Genomic DNA, 20,977 nt, shown 5'->3' with positions numbered 1-20,977 from the left:
TTGAGGAAAAGTTCAATTCGAACAGCAATGCCTTGTGGCGCAACGCCCTTGCCACGCTGATTTTGGCTGGAAAAACGAAGTTGACATTTGCTTAAGACCAGCTGTAAGACCAGAGGATGGGGGAGGACAATTAATTCTGGCTGGTGGGTGGATGAGAATTCGCAAGATACCGCCTGTCATATATCATATGCTAGCAAAAAGATCACTCGAGGTCGAAAGTTGATGAGTTATCCGATCCCCTAAGTTCATCTTGCGGTGTTAGAGCTCCACTCTGATATTGTGTATTAGACAAGTTATATTTTTCCCCAAGGCCTTCTTTTGGGCGTATTTCAAATGAGCAAAAATCCCAAGCATCGGCCGATTATTTAAGGGTCGGATGTTAAATAATTTTTGTTAAGCCCACTTTCTTTCTAATGAAACTGCTCATGAAAAATATTGTCTGAGTAGTTTCCCCGATGTAGGTAGCAACCTCGCCAGGGAAGCAAGCCAGCACATAGGAGAGAACTTTAGTAGATAAATGATCTCATGTCCTTCGCTTTAGCAAAATTTGATTTTTCACATGTTGTGTGGAATAGTCTTCTTATCTTATCACATGCAACACATGTGACGACGTGTCCTTTGCTTTAGCAAAATCAGTTTTTATGTGTTTTGTGGAATAATCTTCTTACCACGCGGGACGACGTACTAATAAAATTTTAAAAAATAAGTAAATATTTGTTAGCTTTGTATTTTATAAGATTCTTAGTTATGGGTCGTACAGTTGGAGGACGTGCGGCTTCCCCTGTAATAAATCCACCAATACCAACTGCAGTCCAAGCCGTCCTGGGGGCTTCGAGGGCTGATGGTTCCGTCCGGCCGAATCAATCATTTGAGATTTTCTCAGCAACTCCACCCAATTGAACGTCACACTCTGTATGCTGAAGTCCCTGATCAACGGCAAAAGGCGATCTTGGTCCATCTTCTGGGAAATTTTTGCTATTTCGGGTTCCACTGTGATTCTCTTCCAAGAGAAACCGCGCGTACGATGCAAAGGAATATTGCAACAGCACGCTCTTTACTCCGCCAAACCAAGTCCATGGGTGTTTGTTTCGGGAAAGGAAACGTGGCATAACCGATTCATGAATTGTGGTCCCTCGACTTTTTAGGGTTTGTCTAATAACATTTCTGTTCTGAAAAATAATTTCTTTTCAAAAATATATATTTTTTCTATTTTTATTCTCTGAAACAATTTTTAAGTAAAAAAACACTTTAGGTAATTTCTTGAAAAAGAAAAAGAATAAAAATGCATTTGGTAAGATTTACAATTTTTTTTTTGTAATGTAAATTTTCTTTTAATTTTTAATAAATTTTTTAATTTTTCCCTCTTTTTCTTCTTTCTCCTCCTTTAGCTGGCGGTGACGGTGGCAGTAGCCTTCGGTGTCCAGCGATTGGCAATAGCGGCGTCCGACATTCAGTGGCATTCGGCGACTAGCGACGATCGGTGACTAGTGGCAGGTGGTGGGTGACTTGCTACGGGGGCGGTGGACGTCAGGCGGCAAGAAAGAAAGAAGAAAATAAAAGAAAAACTTATTTTTAAAATTATCCTCGAGAACAAGAAGCTACATTTTTCTACTTTTTATTTCTGTTTCAAATCTATTTCTTAGATTTCCGCAACAAAAAAAGGAATTGTGAAGAACGATACCAAATGGAGCATTAATTTCGTCAATTTAGTCACTGAACATTAGTCTACCGTGCAATGTGGTCCCTAAAATTTTAAATTGTTGATGTGATCACTATACTTTTAATACATGTCTAATATAATCCATGAATTATATAAAAATATTCAATATTATCCTTGAACTTGAATTTACAAAAGGATAACACTAGATGTTTTTATATTGTTGATGGACTAAATTGAATATGTACAAAAAGTTAGGAGATTGCACTTAAATTAAAAGTACAATAATTGTATTCCGCATTAAAGTAAAGTTCAAGAATTACAATGCACAGTGAGTTAAAATTTAGGAATCGTTTATGCTATGATCTCTTTCAGGAGCAATTCTCCTAGGCTTCACACCAAACAGAAAAAAGACAGATCTAGGAATTCATTTTATTGGGGACACATCATGGGTCTCATTCGAAAAGTCACCAAAGTTTGCTCAAGCTCTCAAGGGACCACAACTTAACTATCTAATTCAATGTGGTCATTGAATTTTAACCCAATATATAATGTGGTCCATAAACTTTTAATTTATTCAATTTAGTCATTGAACATTTTGTACATGTTCAATTTAGCCCCTGAATTACACGAAAATATTCAATGTTTTCCCTTAACTTGAATTAATAAAAGATAACACCGGACATTTTTTTATAGTTCGGAAACTAAATTGAATAAGCACCAAGTATTAAACAAATTAAAATTTCAATAATCTCATTCCACATTGGAGTAAAATTCGGGGATCAAAATATACATTGGGCTAAAGTTTGGGAATCATTTACACCATTATCTCTTTCAAGAGCGAGCCTTCACAGCAAACAGGCAAGGATGGATCTAGGAATTCTTGGAGACACATCATGGTAGGGAAAGTTACCAAAGTTTGCTCAAGCTCTCAGGGATCCACAACTTGACCACCAAAATGGCAATTATGGCCTGGATCGTGTGAGAGGACGACGGACTAGTGCTTTAAATGACAACCAACCGGGAAATAAATAGGTCAGTTGATACCTTAGGTAGCTAGCCTGGAAGCGCGCAGAAGAGCAGATCAAGTTCTTGTGCCATCACCTTCTTGCAGCCATCCATGGAGACACGGGGAGATTTGGAAGTGCAGTTGAAGGGAATGAGGGAGTATTATAGGGGCGGCAACACAAGAGGAGCATCTTGGAGGAAGTCGCAGCTCCGAGGATTGTGTCGGCTTCTCGAAGAAAGAGAAGCCGAAATGAATGCTGCCCTCGAATTCGACCTGGGGAAGCATCCTGTCGAGGCTTATCGGGATGAGGTAGCTTCTTGAATTCGAGTTTTCTTGCTGTAGGTAACTTTTATTCGTTTTGACTTTTCTCTTTGAAATGTGCGCAGATAGGAGGCTTGATAAAGTCTGCTAACTACGCACTTGGTTGCTTGAAAGGGTGGATGTCGGCCAAGAAGGTGAACGAGGCTTTCCCTGATTGATCCTCTGATGCGTCCCGTTTATCCTGTGCCGGGGAAATTTTCACTGTTTCTTTGTCACCTTTCTTGGATCGCAAGATTCCAATCGCGCTGCGGGATTTATTCAATGTTACATGCGTCTTTATTAACGGTTCTCTTCTTAATGCCTTTGAGACACCTATTATGAGAAGAATTTAAGGTGAGCTCGCCGAATTTGCAGGCTAAACTGCCGCTTGCTGCCGCACTAACGACTGCAGAGATAATTCCTGAACCTCTCGGCCTCGTCCTGATCATCTCATCTTGGAATTTTCCATTTGGTAAGCGAAATTGTTTGCATGCATAGGAACTCAAATTTAGTTTCATCATCTATAAAGCTTCCATCTTATCTAATTTAGGTGGCCATTGTCGTGGCTGAATTGTATATGAACAGGACTCTCCCTGGAACCACTGATAGGAGCGCTGGCTGCTGGAAACGTGGTGGTCCTGAAACCTTCAGAGGTGGCTCCTAGATGCTCCTCTCTCTTGGCCAACGTACTGCCGGCTTATCTAGACCCCAAGGCCATCAAGGTTGTCGAAGGTGGTCCTGCCGTTAGTGAACAACTAGTAAAGCAAAAGTGGGATAAAATACTCTTCACAGGTAAAAACATCACTCACGGAGCTCCTTTCAAGTTGTTCCTGATGTATGAGGTTAAACCTTATCACCAGGCTGTTTCGATTGTGATGTTTTCATTCTCTAAATATTTTCGCAAAAGTATAGGGAGTGCACGAGTAGGTCGAATAGTGATGGCTGCAGCAGCGAATCATCTGACACCAGTGACTCTCGAGTTCGGGGGAAAGTGTCCCGCCGTATTGGATTCTCTTTCGAGCTCATGGGACAGAGAGGTAAAAGAAAAAAGGAACTGTCACATTAGAACTCCAACGAAAGTGAGCATCTTGCTCGATTTCTTGATATAAAATTCACTTCACAAGATGTAATATTTGCTCCCACATGTTAAGGTGGCCGTTCAACGAATTGTCGGGTCAAAATTTAGTGCCTGTGCTGGCCAAGCTTGCATAGCCATTGATTATGTCATTGTGGAGAAGAAATTCAGCTCCACTTTGGTAAGATGACAGCCAAATATTATGTCGTTTGGAATCATTTTCCTATCTGTTTTTAGCATCATGCTTATAATTTTTGCTTCTTTGTTCAGCTGGAACTAATGAAGGTCCGGATCGGCAAGATGCTTGGAGAGAATCCGAGGGAATCGCGCAGTATGGCAAGAATCGTGAATAAACACCACTTCTTGAGACTGAAAACTCTTCTAGAAGACCCAAATGTCAAAGCTTCTATCGTCTACGGAGGTTCAATGGACGAAAAAAGCTTGTATGCCGTCCATATTGACTCGTTTGAAAGAGCCTAAGAATGTTTTCTGTGCTCTTGTAGTCAATCCTTCCCTCGCTTTTGTTTCATGCAGGTTTATTGAGCCGACCATCTTGCTTGATCCCCCCCTCGAATCGGATCTCATGCAAGATGAGATTTTCGGCCCCTTACTCCCGATCATTACGGTAAAAATATTCTCCTTGAGATATGTACTTCCATTATAGTCCTTTGTCCTTGGACATTGCCCTTCTAAATGATATTTCTTCGGTTAGTAGCGACTTTGCTTCTCATAAAATAGGTTGCAATCAACCGGCCTGTCTTGACAGTTGAAGAAGATCGAGGACAGCATCAACTTCATAAATTCAAGGCCTAAACCTCTCGCGCTTTATGTCTTTACTCATAACGGCTCGCTCAGGAAAAGGATGGTAGCGGAAACATCATCGGGAAGCGTGACATTCAATGATGCAATGATTCAAGTAACGTCATTGTTCAATAACTTCAAGATCCATTGACTGTGAAACAAGAAAGACAGTTTTTGATGAGAAATAACTGCCACAAACCACAGTAAAAATGATTGAAAAGAATTCTCTTATGCAGCATATGGCATTTGCTTTGAGAATGGCAACGAATGATTCTTACCCTTTGCTTTAATCTTTCTTTTGCTCGAATGGCCCAATCTGTGTCGAATCTGCAGTATATGGCTGATACACTACCGTTCGGAGGTATTGGCGAGAGCGGCATGGGCAATTACCATGGGAAGTTCTCATTCGATACATTCAGCCACCACAAGGCAGTGTTGAGAAGAAGCTTTCTGGTTGACTTCTGGTTCAGATTCCCCCCTTGGAATGACCACAAACTGCAGCTGTTTCGCTCAGTGTATCTTTTCGATTACCTCGGAATGCTCCTCACCGTACTCGGACTGAAGAAATCCAAGCAAGGCTGAGCAGAGTCGAAGGTTATTTCAATTCACATGAGGTCATCATTACATTAATACATCCCGGGTGCCTAATCGCTTTTATTGAAAGAATGTAAAGAACTTGCGTGCTTTATGGTAGATGCAAAGTCTAGAGGACTAGCCCTATATCAAGCCTGTAATTCACTGGCCATTCAGCCTTCTGTAATGTTTGATTGGTTAATTTCGAGATTCTATCCTTTTACCTCAATAATAGCTTTTCCTCGTCCAATGGAGATGTGACTTGGTCTGGTCTGAAGAGTAATCATCCATGATGCATTATCCTGTTAACAAGAAATCGCCGATCATGACAAGATAATTTCTGAAATAAAAATCCTAGACTCAAGGACGTGATGTTCAACAGAAGCCAGACCCCTCGATTGAGAAACTGAATTTGCTGCCCTCTTTTCTATACCTAGATAGCACTTCAGTTTTGTGACCTCCTGCTTAAGAAACCAACACCCAGATGAAAAATGCAGACTCAAAAATGCAAGAACAGAAGGAGACCATAGAATTTTTTTACTTAGCCTTGAGCGGCTTGAAGAAGCATAGTGTAGCTATGGAACATTCTGATAGTATTTGCCAAACAAAAGAAAAGAAGTAATACGGCGCATTACAATCAATATGCTTCTCTGAATTGGCCAGGAAGGAGTTCCTCTACTAATGAGAGAGAAGAACCTTTTCTATAATACAAAATAAAAATTCTTCTGGATAGTTATGACATGTAATGTACAAAAAAGCAAGCACATTAGCGGTCGTAATGACGTATGAAGAACTTGATGCAGATTTTTTTCGCCGTTCCTTCAAATCGTGAATTGCGAATAACTTGAGAGCTTCTTATGAAAATTCTGTTGTGCAAACAACTGTAGGTGTTTGCGCCGTGCATGAGAAAAGATGATATCAATGAATTCTTCCCTGTTATGCACCAAATTAATCTTCCTGAAATTGTGCTGCACTGTCTGCTATAGCCAAGCAGTTACTTGGCTTCTTTATGTGACAGAATCGGACAGAAAGAGTAGTTGCCATCGTTCCACATATCTTGAACGTACACGGCACTAACTATATTGCCAAACATTTCACGTCAGTGCATATATCGTTGATGGAAATTGAATTCAAATTTGAACGGCATTATCCACACACGCACAAAAAAGCAAAATAAAAATAAAAATAAAAAGGTCGATTCCAGCAATGTCTACAGGCAGATAAAACGCATATGCACGCTCGAGAAATTGGATCGAACACAATGTAGCAATCGATAGTAAACCTTGTGGCTTCCATTCCCGCCATACGGATCACTCCTGTGACTTTTGGGCCGTCGCAAAATTCCAAGCACATAACCGCCTGACAAGACCAACTGTCTAATCCTACGGAGTCGAAGTGGCGTGCAGAGCTCATATTATGACCAATTGACCATTGATCAGCCGGAACTTCGCCAGCAATGTGCCGGCAAAGTGAACTCGTTACGGTCTAGACTAAAAAAACTTGAAACTTTTTATAGCGTAAACCTCTGAAATCAACATATACCGGGTTGAAATTGTCTTACCCGGTGCGCGGAAATGGAAGTTTCCGCCGCGCTCCAAGCCACCTGCCACCGCCCTCTCTATCTCCGTCTCTCTTGGGGCTTGAAGCTTGATTGGGTCGACGTGAACAGCCTCGAGTCCGCAGGTGATTCTAGCAAAAGGCCGTCTGCACGCCATGTCTGTTGAAGCGGCTTTCTCCCATGGCTCCATTTTACTGGCATTATATCCGTATTTACTCATACGAAATCAAATATAAAATATTATTTGCTAGATGAATAAATTCTTAATCATCTCCATTCCAATCTAAATAGCATTGACACGACGACATGCGGACACGTCATTTTTCAAAATAAAGAATTCTGACACGTTGCGACACGTTATATATTAAATAAATATTTTTATTTTTAATTAATTTAATTTGAATTCATAAATAAATAAATAATAAAAAAGAGCTTAAAATAAATTTATATACATTCATAGGAAATTCGAAAGACATATTCATAGTTAATACATATCCATGTTTGGAAACATGTTTATAACTTATTTATATAAATATATGATTTTATATAATGATCAAAATTTATAATTATTTAATATTCAATGTTTTAATTTTTTGAAATTACTTTTAAACCTCACTTATTTATTTTCTAACAAAAAAGCCCTGCCGTCCAATTTCCTTCACCCCGTCCCCGGGGGCCCAGCCCACACTCAAAAATCAACATCCCCAATAATTATTTCCCTCCTGTGTTTCTCCCTCCGCAACCCCACCACACCGCCAAACCCCGTCTTTCCGCCCCCGTTTCTTTCTCCCCATCACCCGTCAAGGCTGTCATTTCCCTTGAAAGGAGAGGTGCCTTGTCTCTTAAATGGATAAGACTCTTTGACTTTAATTGATTTGAGATGGTTGTACGTCTCGGATAGGCTTTTACCTGCTGTCATTGGATAAGATTGACAGTCCTTCTAGAAAGTACTGCTTTAGTAAATGGGTCAGCTCCGATGCAAGCTATTCAACTCCGTTTTCACATCTCGGTTATGTGTAGGCGGACCATTGGTGCGTGGATCTGTTGGAAAATTAGCAATCCATCCCATCAGCATTATTGAGGTCTAATCGGTACAATGGTCCCAGTCACATGGATCTGGTTAACAGATCATAAATGAGTCTCACGGCTCTCCTCCATATCTACCCAGGCATGGGCCTGAAATATTTATTGTCGGCCTTTCTTCTGAGCTAATATCGAACAAAAGATCAGCAGTTTTGCTCAAGGTGTTCACTTATTCTAATTCCCCACCAAAATTGAAAATCAATTTTTACTGTTGGAAAAATTGTGTAGGTATTCAACATGATTTCCAGTGACCTTAAATGACAACTTATATGGTCTTAAAATTTAAAGACATGTAATGAAGATGAATTAAATCTCAGAACACTACAGCTATAGGCTGAAGATTGAAAGTAGTCACCCCAGACAAACCCTTAGTTTGGCAGCTCCACTGACCAAATAATTACCACGCTTCAGCAAAGAAATATGACTGATGATCAGTCTGTCTAATGAATGATCTTTTTTTGGGCATTTACTGTGTATTTACAATTTTCCCAGTGTTTTTCACTTTACTTTTGCTACTAATAGGTGAGACACGGTCCTGGTTTCTACAACTGTAGTTTGTCTCTAGAATTGGGTGAGAATGGCCAGGAAGATGTTGCGGTGGTTCAGTTGCCCGAAGATGATCAAGGCCTGGCAGCAGGGCAATTCACAGCCCTTTACCAAGATAGAACATGCATCGGTTCAGGGGTCATATAGGAATCTTGGAATGACCAGGGCTTTCCTGTCTGCCAGAAGGCTCTTGAGATCGCCGGAATGGAGGATAAGTCGAAACTTGGAAAACCGGTTAAAATTAAGGTAAAACCAGAGGGCACTGTAGGGTAGTTTGATCGGAAAAATTCAATTTTCAGTTCAGGAGAAGTTCAATTTGAACAGCAATGCCTTCATGGCGCGACACCCTTGCCATGCTGATTTGGCTGGAAAAACGAAGTTGAAATTTGCTCAAGACCAGCTGTGATGTAAGATCTGAGGATGGTGGATGTCAGCTAAGTCTGGCCGGTGGGTGGTGGAGACTTCGCAAGATACCGCCTGTCATATGTTGTATGCTAGCAAAAAGATCATTCGGGGTTGAAAGGCGATGAGTTATCCGATCCCCTAAGTTCATCTTCCGGTATTAGAGCTCCACTCTGATATTGTGTATAAGACAAGTTATATTTTTCCCAAAGGCTTTCTTTTCGGCGTATTTCAAACCGAAAACTGGCAAGACGCGCCTGATTGTGTAAACATGCGTAAAAACGTGCGTCTGGAATGCTGGCTTATCTCTGCTGCACCTACCTCTTCTCTTTGGCCCAAAGTTCTCTCCTATGTGCTGGCTTGCTTCCCTGTCGAGGTTGCCACCTACACGGGGGAAACTACTCGGACAAGATTTTTCATGAGCAGTTTCATTAGAAAGAAAGTGCACTTAACAAAAATTCTCGGAACATATGATCGATGAATAACCAGCAAACCGTCTCCTTCTAAAAAATCATCCCACCCTATGATCGATTAATCGGCTGATGCTCGAGATTTTTGCACTCATTGGTTTTGTTTCTCTTTTGTTGATGTTTTTTTTTTTTAAATTTACTTGTAAATATACCACGTCTCTCTCAAGGGCGTTTCTCGTTTCTCATTAATATTTGGATGACTTTATTTGATAATGATTGCTAGTTTTTGGATAACTTTATTAGATAGATGATTGTCATGTCCTTTTCTAAGTTAGTAATCATTGTACTTTCTAATTAATATTTGAGACAGAATGGAAAAAATACTCAACATCAAGCTTTAGCAAAATTTGGTTCTCTGTATATTGTAGAATAAGGGCCTGCATGTTTGTGTTTATTTTTTTTTGTTAATGAACAGATTTTCTGTTTTTTTGTTTCCAGGAATAAAAAAAAAATAGAAACGCATTGTTTGCGTTTTTGTTCAAAACCCTTTTTTTGTTCCGGGAACAAAATTAGAACAGAAATAAGAAACAAAAAAAGTTATTTTTGTTTCAAAACACTTTTGAAGAACAGAAAAGTTGTTTCTCTCTCATCTCTTTTCTTCTCTTTTTTTTTTTCTTCTTTTTTCTTTGGCCATGGCCGGCAACCGGCTGACGAGGGCCGTCGAGGGCCGGCGAGGCTCGGCCTCACCTTGGCTGGGCGAGCTCAAGCGGCCTAGATCCGACGAGGCCGAGCTTGCCCAGCCACCGGCCGACCCTCGCTAGCGCGGGGCGAGGCTCGGTGAGCTCGGGCTCGCCCAACCATGGTGAGGCTCGGCCCGCCGGGTCGGCGAGCCTCGCCATGGCGGGTGAGGCTGTTGGCCATGGCCGAGGCCGGCGACCGGCCAAAAGAAGAAAAAAAGGAAAAAGAAAAAAGAAAGAAAAAGAGGAAAAATAAAATAAAAATATTAACAAATTAAAAGAAATAAAAATAATATAAATTTACCAAACGTGTTTTTATTCATTTTTTATTCTTGGAATAAGTTTACTAAACGCGTCTTTCGATAAAAATTATTCTCCGGAATAGAAATAGTTTTTTCTATTTTTGTTTTTCGGAATAATTTTTGAATAAACATAAACAAACGCGCCCTAATCATCTTATCCTGTGGGACGTGCGATGCACGTGATGAGGACGCACTAATAAAATTTGAAAAAATAAATATTTGTTAGCTTTGTATTTCACGTGATTCTCAGTCGTGGGTCGTATAGTTGGAGGACGCGGAGCTTCCTCTGTAAAAAAAATCCACTAAAAGCAAATGCAGTACAAGGTGTCCGGGAGTTAATGGCTCCGTCGGGTCGAATCAATCATTTCAGGCTTTGTTGGCAACTCCACCTAATTCCACGTCCTCAATCTTTATACTGATACTCGCAATCAAAGGCCAAGGGGAACTTGGTCGATTTTCTTGGAAGTCCTTGCCATTTCCAGTACGACCGTGATTATCTTCCAATAGAAACCGCGCGCACCATGCGAAGCAGGATTGCAGCAGCGGGCTCTTATACTCTCCGTGAATTTTTATGTCGCATTGAACACTCTCCCATATTCGACCGGAAGGTGTCCGAATATCCGATATCTAATTAACTCTCAAGTGAGTTTGGAATTCGACATGCGTACTCGAAATTCTAACAAGTGATTTCAATACACACGGGTCAATTTTAACAGTTTTTAATAAATGAAAGGTCGAAATGTAAATATATAAAAATAAAAAACTATAAAGAAGGGAAGAAGAAAAATATAGTCTTTTTTTCTCTTTTGACTCTCACTTTTCGTGACACACGATTCATTTCCAAGCTTTTTTTTCCTCTTCTTTTCTGATATATCTGACATGCGAGTTCAAAATGTGAATTATTTTCTTTCTTTCAAGTTTTATTGATTATTGGAATGGAGTTGAACTTATTAAATTGAAACAATAAATAATATTAACAATGGATTAATATTTTTAGTGTCAATTTATTATCCGTTATTTATTTATTTATTTATTTATTTATGAATTTGAATCAAATTAATTTGATTAACATAATCATAAAAATGATAATTTATCATATATATATAAATATATACATTTAATATGCAATGTGTCTCAACGTGTGAAAATTCTCTATTTTTTTAAAAGCTATGTGTCGGCGTACTATGTTATGTCATGTTGTGTTGAACATGTATCGCGTATCAATGTATATTAAATATCATAAATAATTATGTCATGTCGTGTTGAACGTGTATCGAATCAACCATGGGTTGAACTCACGAAACCCCTAAAGGATGCATGTTGATTTCAATTATGCTTAAGCTACAATCGATGGATTTCGACCACAAATTCTAATTCGGTTAAGGGTATCGGATTTTAGAAGATTAAGAGATCACCATTGGATATTGCTTTATCAAATTCCTCACTTATTGGTAAATCCTAAATTTTTGGATAAATGAAAATGGACTAGGAAAATGTCAAGAATGCTATTCTAAAATAAAGACTTGAATTCTCATCAACGGAACGTAGCGATTCGGAAAGTTAGGAGCAGGCCACGAACAATGACTTGACTGGGCCCAAGCCCATGTTGGATGGCCCAATAGGCCCAAGCCCACGAAGGAAGGCCCAAATGGGCTCACACCCATGATGGGCGGCCCAAGGGAGGGCTATGGACCCTCCAATCCCATCAAGCCATCATTGTAAGATCTTAACATTAATCGTACTCAAGTACGTGAATAATGCGTGAATAGTACGCAATCATGGTAAAATAACTGAATTACTCTTTTATTCAACTAAGGATAAATGGACAAGATAGGAAATGGCATGGAAGGGGGCAGCAATGAGTTTGAAGAAGGTTGGGGAAAGGACAACCTAGTTTAATGTAAAGCCTATCCTAGACTTACTAACCCATGTACATATCTACCTCATTAATAGCTTGGATTTTTCTCATCATGAATGCTTCCTCTCCAACTAAAAACACTAGGTTGAGAGGGTTTGGGGGGATTGCAAGTATAATGCCATTAGTGGCAAGATTTCTTCCTCTTTCTCTCCTCCTCTCATTCCCTTGTTTCGGGAGAAGTACACTATTAGTGCCGTAAGTTGTGTACAACGCTTACTTTGGTGCCAAAAATTTCCGTCGGATCACTTAAGTGCCAAAAAATTTGAAAAACGCTCACTTTGATGCCAACGCCGATCTAATCAGTTGGAAATCCGATGTGGCCTTTTTTTTTATTTATTAATTTCTTATACTGATGTGGCTCGTCGGAGAGTCCAATCAGCGTGTAAACCACCAAACGACGTCGTTTGGCGTCTTAAACCCCAAGTCGAAATCCTAAATACCCGAATCGAGAGAGAGAGAGAGAGAGAGAGAGAGAGAGAGAGAGAGAGAGAGAAGCCATGGCGGCGTTGTCTTCTTCCTTGAATAACAACACCGAGAGAGAGAGAGAGAGAGAAGCTATGGTGGGGTCGTCTTCTTCCCTGAAGAACAACACCAGCAGAGAGAGAGAGAGAGAGAGAGAAGGCCATAGCGGCGGCGTCTTTTCCTCGAAGAACAACACTAGCAGAGAGAGAGAGAGAGAGAAGCCATGGCGGCGTCGTCTTCTTCCCCCAAGAACAACACCAGCACCAGCCACTCTCTGAGCAGAGCCTAATCCATCATCTCCATCTACGCTCTCCTTGTTTCCCTCGCACTCCTCGTCTTCTTTCTCTTTGTGCACCTTCAACCCCCCTTCTTCCTCCTCCTCCTCCGCCCTTGCCTCCTATTTTCCCATCACTTCTTGGCCGAGTGATGGTGGCCGAGCACGGTGGCTGAGCAAGCTAGGTCGGCGAGGATGAACAAAAAAAAACCCTAATTTCAATCACAAATGAGCTATACGGCGTCGTTTTTCCTAAGCCATCCACATAGGACAGCAAAACAATGTCGTTTTCTTAAGTAAGATAGAAAACAACGTCGTTTAAAGGGTTTATCGATTTTTTTTTTTTAATATAAAGCCACGTAATCATTTTGGCCGGAATTTCTCGCCGGTGACACCAAAATGATTGTTTTTCCTCCGATTTGGCACTTAAATGATCCGAAAAAAAAACTTTTGGCACCAAAGTGAGCATCGTACACAACTTATGACACCGATAGTGTACTTCTCTCCCTTGTTGCCCATAAAAATTCTCTTTTTCTCTCTTCTCTCAATTTCTCTCACTCTCAATCTCTCTCCTTACCATTTGGAGGAATTTCCCTCATCATCTTCCTTAGTTCATACCCATTTCTCTTTCATTTTCCTCTCCAGACTCATCGATAATTGACCACCACAACCGTTACCCTTAAACCACCCTTCGCATCGTCGTTCCCATCGTTGAGTCGAAGCTTTGGAGTTGAGGAAGCTGTTGTCCAGCCCCTCACAGCCCCACTCTCTCTCTCTCTCTCTCTCTCTCTCTCTCTCTCTCTTTGTTGGCGATTTGGACATAGTCAGCTTAAGGGAGGCCTTCCGCCGCAGTGTTGTCGTGCAGGCCGCCATCCGACCCTCCCATGTATGCTGTGGAGGCGTGACCAATAACCCATAATTGGTGTCCAGCCTCGCTACACCTTTTCTAATGCTTGTTAAAGCTTGGACTTGGATGTGAGTGGCTTTTTAGCTCTTAATTAGGGTTGTTGTTGCATTTTAGAACTAATTTATAGTGAAATTAAGGTTAAACGGTGCTTTATTGATGTAGTAAGTGGATTTTATGTGATAAGTGATCATTGGGTTCCGATAGGTTATTGAGTTTTGGACAATATGTTATTGAGCTTTGAATGATAAGTTATCAAATTTTGGATGATAAGTTATTGAGGTTTGAGCAATAAGTTATTGAGTTTTGGACGATAAGTTATCGAGATTTGGGCGATAGATTGTCGAGTTTTGGACAATGAGTCATCAAGATTCGAGTGATAGATTATCGAGTTCTGGACAATGAGTTATCAAGATTTGGGCGATAGGTTATCATGTTTAGGGCCATAGGTTATTGACCTTTATCAATAGATTATCAATTCTTGGTTTGATAAGTTACATGATAAGTAGTTACGCAATAAGTTATTAGGTTATGAAAGTGAAGTGTGGTATGTTCTTATAATATGCCATAATAGGGTGATAGATTATCATGTGGTGATATGTGTTTTATGAAGTGATATTGTGATAATGCATGCTATTAAAATACGTTATGGTATTATGATAAATTATATTAATAAAAGATGAGTTATCAAATAGTTTATGATGGCGTGTGATAAGTGATTTTTTGTTTTAACTTATGTTCAAGTATGATCATTTACTCTACATTATATGCCATAATGGGGTGATGAATCATATTGTGGTGATATGTCATACATGATGTGATTTTATAACAAAGTATGCTATTTAAATAAATCTGGGATAGATTATGATGGCAATGTATTATATGTGTTCATTGGAAGTTATTATTAGGGATAAGTGCATTGGAAGTCCTAAAACTTATCATGAAAATGCAATTGAGTCATAAAATTTTCAAAAAGTACAATTAAGTCCTAAAACTTATTATAAAAGTTTAATCAAGTCCTAAAACTTTCAAATGTTCAATGAAGTCCTAAAATTTGTTTCAAAAGTGCACTTGAATCCTAAAACTTTCAAAAAGTGCAATCAATCGAATAACTTAAATTGAACAATTTTGATAAGTTTTAGATTTGATCGCACTTTTTGAAAGTTTTAAGATTTAATTGCATTTTTTGAAAGTTTTAGGACTTAATTGTATTTTCATGACAAGTTTTAGGACTTCCAATGGACTTATCTTTTATTATTATACATATGTTATGTTCATTGTCTATGGTTGATGCGTGAGAACACCCTAAGCCTCTGAGACGAGATATATGATGGTTCTTGGACATGCAAGGAAGCACGCCGGGTCAAGTCTCTCTCTTGGGATTGGCGACATTGGGACGTATTGTTTATGAACCAAGTTCGCACTAATCATAACTTTTTCAGGTCCTAATCATAACTATCTGAGCCCAAGTCGAAGTACTTTGAGATGGACATGTACTAGACGTGTATGTGATACCACTTTGTAAGGTCACCCTCATAGAACATAGGTGCTAGGTTAAATCCAACCTTGATACTTGGACAAGTATGAAGGAATCCGCTACGTGGACATGTAAATAGTTAAGCTTTTGATATAAGGAAAGATTATCTTTGATGGTAGAAGCATATATATATATATATATATATATATATATATATATATATATATATATATATATAAGTGTGTTTTGATGTATGCCTTACACTATCCCTATTGTTTATTAATAGTTGGGAGATGTTTATTTTGCTTCTACTTGTATATAATTAAAAGATAAAATGAATGGGTCGGTGACGCGTCCTAAAATGTCGCAAGCAAATGAACTAAGTGAAAAGCCATGGTGCAGGTTGTCGCGAGCCTGGAGCGGGTCGGGGTGTGACAAAAAGTTACCAAAGTTTGCTCAAGCTCTCAAGGGACCAAAACTTGACCGCCAAATTCAACGTGATTATTAAATTTTAGCCATTGTACAATGTAATCCCTAAACTTTTAAATTATTCAATGTGGTCATTGGACATTTGGTACATGTTCAATTTGTTTAATTAATTATATGAAAATGTTCAATATGGTCCCTAAATGTAACACCTTCGATACCAACCTTGTAAGGATCGGCCATAAGATTCTGAATGAATCAACCATGGGCCATTGGCTATGGGATTGATCGGTTTCATTGGTAAGGCATCAAGGATTGGTCATGGTTCGATCGACCGACCGACTGATCAACTGGTCAGAAACTGATTGAAGTGTCGGCCGTGAATTTTCTACCGACCATACTGATGGGATGGGATCACAAGCTCATAAGATGACCTTTTGATCACGAACATTGGTCATGGGATGATTTTGGATTGGTGGATGATCATGGGTTGATCCAACTAGTCACAGTGCTCAGCCGTGGGTGATTCCGCTTGGCTATGCACCAATACATGGACGATCCGATTTAACAAAATGTGATCATCTTCCAACCGAAAATGCATCATTTCCTATTTTTTTCTTAGTGATTAGAAATAAATCTTGAATTGGTGATATCCAATCGTGGACAAGTAATGCGTCTACCATGAACCATACAAATGGATTGGGTGCCGACCGAAATGAGCTCAGGGATAGACCCAGCTATTTCATCATAAATTCTATGGTCCATAAGTGCTTTGGCTTAGTGTTAGGCCATGGGTAGCCTTAGAATTAGCCTTGAACTGACCGAAGGACAATCCACCTTTTAGGTCGATTGACCGTTCAAAGGAATGGTCTGGGTGAGCATAGAGCATAATGGCCGAATCTTGGGTATACGTGATTCGATTTTTTGAGGTGTACTTAATTATCCATTTTCCGGCCCCAGAACCAACCTAGACAATGGATTTCTCCAGACTGCTTTCTTGAGGAAGAAAATGACAAAATAGAATTCTCTAGAACACCTCAGCTTTTTTTTATGAAGGAGGTTGACTTATCATTCAATCTAGATTTTTCTAGATATGGTCATGATTACCAAGGATTTACCTTGAGAATTAAGCAAAGTATCCAAGCCAAGTGTTCCATTAAAAATAAGACACATTGGAGCTAAATATGGCTATCATATAGCCTTGATGCCACCTTGAGTTTCATAGGTTTTGACTTCCCAATTTTTCGAAATTGCTGGATCTTTCTTACTTTCTAATTTTATAGAGGTCTTTATGCTTCAAATTTGAAGAAACTTCCTTCATGAAAGTTGTTCAAAATATCTTAATCTATAACATAATTAAATTTCATATTTTTTTGAGGTGAAATGGTTGGGAATGAAGGCCCAATCAATTACCATATAGAATCTGCCTAGTATAGTGAAAACGGTAACCAAGTTGCTTTCTTGAATTTTTATAAAATCTTCCCTTTTGAATTTGGACATGCTTCCTGCGCAAAATTTTTAAATGGCATCCATATCCACAGCATATTAAAATTTCAAAGAGTTTTGTAAAGATTTGGATTTTGAAATGAGTCTCTTTCTCTGATTGTTGAATCTACTTGACAGACAAATTTTTGGGTTGTGTTCAATGATTTGCTGTTCTTTCCACAGAATGAATTTGGCTTGGATTCCTCATAAAAAATGTTTTCCAAGGCCTATTCTATAACATATTCAAATTTTGTAATTTTTCGAGTTTGTTTGAAAGATAATGGTACTGATTTTGAAAGTTGCTCAAAACTGTTTTCGCCTTAGGATTGGAGAACGACACGCCCAACTTGAAAAGCAAGCTAATTTAGAGACTTCTTAGCTTGAAGGTAAGAATGCATTATATGCTTTTGGACCTTAGTGTATTAAAGAGAAGAAACTTGGAGAGCAAGTTGGCTAATATGAACACATCTAAGCCTAATGATTGCATGAAATCTTGGTAATTAATGAGAGAAGTGAGTCACCTGCTTAGGTGTCCCCTAGAATCTTACGTTATGATGGCCCTAAATTATAGCCTTGGTGAACAAGGTAAGGACCAACTAATTAAAAGAAAACATTAGGCATAAAAGAGGCTTATGTGTCCCTTAGTCACCACAGGCAATAATGAGCCTAGATTGAGCCTTAGAGAACAAGTAAATACGAGATCAATCACAGGCTAACATCAAAAGACCTAAGCCCCAACTCGAGAAGATAGGTAGGCCAACTCGTCATTTAGGTGTAATCATGAGTTTGCATAAAAATCTAAGAGGAAGAGGCCTATAAATAGGAAAAGGCATCCTCATATTTTAAAGTTTGACCTTTCTCTCCTTTCCTCTCCCTTTCTCTCCTCTTTTTCACGCCATTCTCTTCCAAGCCGCCCTAGACGCTAACTGACCACCAAAGGAGCATCTTGGAGCTAGGTCCAAAAAGTAGTAAGTAGATTTTTCTAATTCTTCAATAGGGCGATGTGCTACGCTTATCGATTTTAGGATCATGTCATCATTTGCTTGTGTTAGCTTTGTATTGTTATGCTTGTTTTGTTTCTATCACTTGTTATTGCATCGAGTAAGTTCATGATCTTGCATGAGTGTCGAGCACACTCGAATGTCGAGGAATGGTCATAACGACTTTGGACATGTGCCGAGGTGGGTGCACGACTCACACACTTGATTCGGGGACAATATTGAGGCGTGTTGTTACTCGTGACAAGTCACGGGTCGATGCCGAAACTGGAGCGAATAGTTCCAAGTCAAGACCATAAGGCCGAATAGCATCCAGCATGAGTCCACAAGGTATACGAGTTGTTCATTGATTCACTTTGCATGGCACACCTTCAGGCCTTTCATTTAACTAAAAGTTTAAAGAGAAAATGAATCGATTGATGCTTGAAACGCATGGACACACAATGGACTTATATGCCAACGTTGGGGGATGTTGGGTCGTTGCCTAGGGTAGAGCCCCGGATGCCGTCCCAATATTGAGATCGTGGACGATGCCATACTAGGTGAGGTCGATGCCTGGGGGTTGTCCTAGATGCCATCTTGATAATGATATCAAGACGATGCCGGTTGCCGGGGGGACCGATGCCCGGTTGTTACGGGAATAGTCGATTAATTTTGACTAATATGATACTGAAAAAGAAAAATGAAAGTCCACATGTGGTCCATGACTAATACATGTGTGATACTTGCAAAAGCTGGGTTTGTTTTGATATGTATTGTTAAGTCATTGCATCAATTTGAGCATATGTTTGAATTGGGTCACTTAGTGCTTGAATGAGTTTCATGAGATGCACGCATCCCTTTTTGTGACCGAAATGATTATAAGCCACGGATCTTTGGGAAGTTTGTTCATATGCACTAACTCATTGGCTTTGTTTTTGAAAGCACATAGACGGTTGTGAACCTTTCATATGCATAAGCAAGGCAAGGCACAAACCTTGCCATTAATTTGCCATCGGCAAATGGGTGGTGATCTTGTATTCGACGATCATGGCGAGATGTCCTCCTATAAGAGAATTAAGGATTTCTACTTACCGAGTCGTCGATTCACTCTGTTGTTCTCATAATTTCAGGTGTATGATGGGTGAACCTAGGTTCAAGAAGGGAATGAACCTAGCATGGAGGCCGCTTTTGGGAGTAGCTCGGTAGAGGAGTTAGGCTACCCCAACCTTTTGATTGACTATATATGGAAACAAAAATAAGTATCTCGGGACTAGGATGAGCATATAATCAAAATAGCTTTTGATATATGAATAGTGTATGAATATATGTTGCTTTTATTTGCTTGACTTGCATATGTCCTACTCGGCTTCCATGTTTGTTTGTATGGGGATTGTTTATGATTGCTTCTACATGTACTTAACTAAAGATAAAAAAAACTTTTAGGACGTTCGACGTTGCTTGGGGCGTCGGTGCTAACCCGCCGGGTCATGCTCTCGTGCTAGAGGTGGGGCGGGGGTGTGACACTAAAACTTTTTTAAATAGTTTGAAGACTAAATTGAACAAGTACTAAAAGTTCGGAAACCATATTTAACAAATTAAAAGTTCACTTATTGCATTCCACACCAAAGCAAAGTTCAGAGATCACGATTCATATTGGGTTAAAGATTAAAATTTAGGTATCATTTATGTCATGATCTCTTTCAAGAGCGATCCCCATAGTCTTCACACCAAATAGACAAAAGGACAACTCCAGGAATTCCATTATTGGAGACACATCATGGGGTCTCGTAGGAAAAGTTACCAAAGTTTGCTCAAGCTCTCAGGGATCCACAACTTAACCACCAAAATTCAATTTTCGGTTGAGGAGATGTTCAATTTGAACAGCAATGCCTTATGGCACGACGCCCTTGCCTTGATGATTTGACTGGAAAAACGAAGTTGAAATTTGCTCAGCACCAGCTGTAATGTAAGACCAGAGGATGGTGGAAGATAGGTAATTCTGGCCGGTGCGTGGTGGAGAATTCGCAAGATCCCGCTTGTCATATGTTGTATGCTAGCAAAAAGATCATTCGGGGTGGAAAGGTGATGAGTTATCCGACCCTCTAAGTTCATCTTGCCGCATTAGAGCTCCACTTTGATATTATGTAAGTGACAAGTTATATGCTTCCCAAAAGCTTTCTTTTGGGCATGTTTCAAACCGAAAGCTGGCAAGACGCGCCTGATCGTGTAAGGTACTCTGCAATTATTTCATGTGATAATTTTGAAGAAGTGGAAAAACGTGCGTCTGGAATGCTGGCTTATCCCTGCTGCACCTACCTCTTCTCTTTGGCCTTAAGGCCTCTACCATGTGCTTGGTTACTTCACTGGCGAGGCTGCCCCCTACATGGGGAAAGTACTCAGACAAGATCTTTCATGAGCAGTTTCATTAAAAAGAAAGTGGGCTTGACAAAATTTCTTGGAACATATAATCAATGAATAACCATCTAACTGTCTCATTCTAAAAAATCAGCCGACCCTTAATTAATTGACCGACGGTTGGGATTTTTGCTCATTTAATTTAAGACAGATGCCAATGATTTCACAAATGAATTTAGTAGA

The 20,977-nt window shown here is 39.6% G+C and overlaps 1 protein-coding gene and 1 long non-coding RNA gene across 2 annotated transcripts; one reads left to right on the top strand and one right to left on the bottom strand.

Moving 5' to 3' along the window:
* Positions 1-2,500: 2,500 nt before the first annotated feature.
* On the top strand, positions 2,501-5,665 carry LOC104433839 (aldehyde dehydrogenase family 3 member F1). Its single transcript, XM_010046716.3, has 10 exons — positions 2,501-2,975; positions 3,053-3,121; positions 3,342-3,438; positions 3,552-3,758; positions 3,879-4,003; positions 4,118-4,222; positions 4,312-4,484; positions 4,576-4,666; positions 4,808-4,957; positions 5,176-5,665. Exons 1-10 carry the CDS (start codon positions 2,778-2,780, stop codon positions 5,422-5,424), a joined length of 1,464 nt encoding a protein of 487 aa, XP_010045018.2. The 5' UTR covers positions 2,501-2,777; the 3' UTR covers positions 5,425-5,665.
* Positions 4,471-7,130, bottom strand: LOC120290293. Its single transcript, XR_005548159.1, has 4 exons — positions 6,977-7,130; positions 5,640-6,492; positions 5,121-5,420; positions 4,471-4,993 (listed from the first exon to the last, which is right to left on the bottom strand). It is a non-coding gene; the product is annotated as an uncharacterized LOC120290293 (long non-coding RNA).
* Positions 7,131-20,977: the final 13,847 nt, after the last annotated feature.

This window comes from Eucalyptus grandis, chromosome 2 (assembly GCF_016545825.1).
Source record: "Eucalyptus grandis isolate ANBG69807.140 chromosome 2, ASM1654582v1, whole genome shotgun sequence".
In the NCBI taxonomy this organism is placed as follows: Eukaryota; Viridiplantae; Streptophyta; class Magnoliopsida; order Myrtales; family Myrtaceae; genus Eucalyptus; species Eucalyptus grandis.
This window is presented reverse-complemented; position numbering and strand designations above follow the sequence as displayed.

What these genes read in the sequence shown, in the direction of transcription:
- LOC104433839 (XM_010046716.3), top strand. Translation starts at nt 2,778, where the DNA reads ATGGAGACACGGGGAGATTTGGAAGTGCAGTTGAAGGGAATGAGGGAG. An exon ending in ATCTTGGAATTTTCCATTTG is followed by an intron (nt 3,439 to 3,551) that starts GTAAGCGAAATT and finishes GTATATGAACAG; the next exon opens with GACTCTCCCTGGAACCACTG. An exon ending in TCAATGATGCAATGATTCAA is followed by an intron (nt 4,958 to 5,175) that starts GTAACGTCATTG and finishes TCGAATCTGCAG; the next exon opens with TATATGGCTGATACACTACC.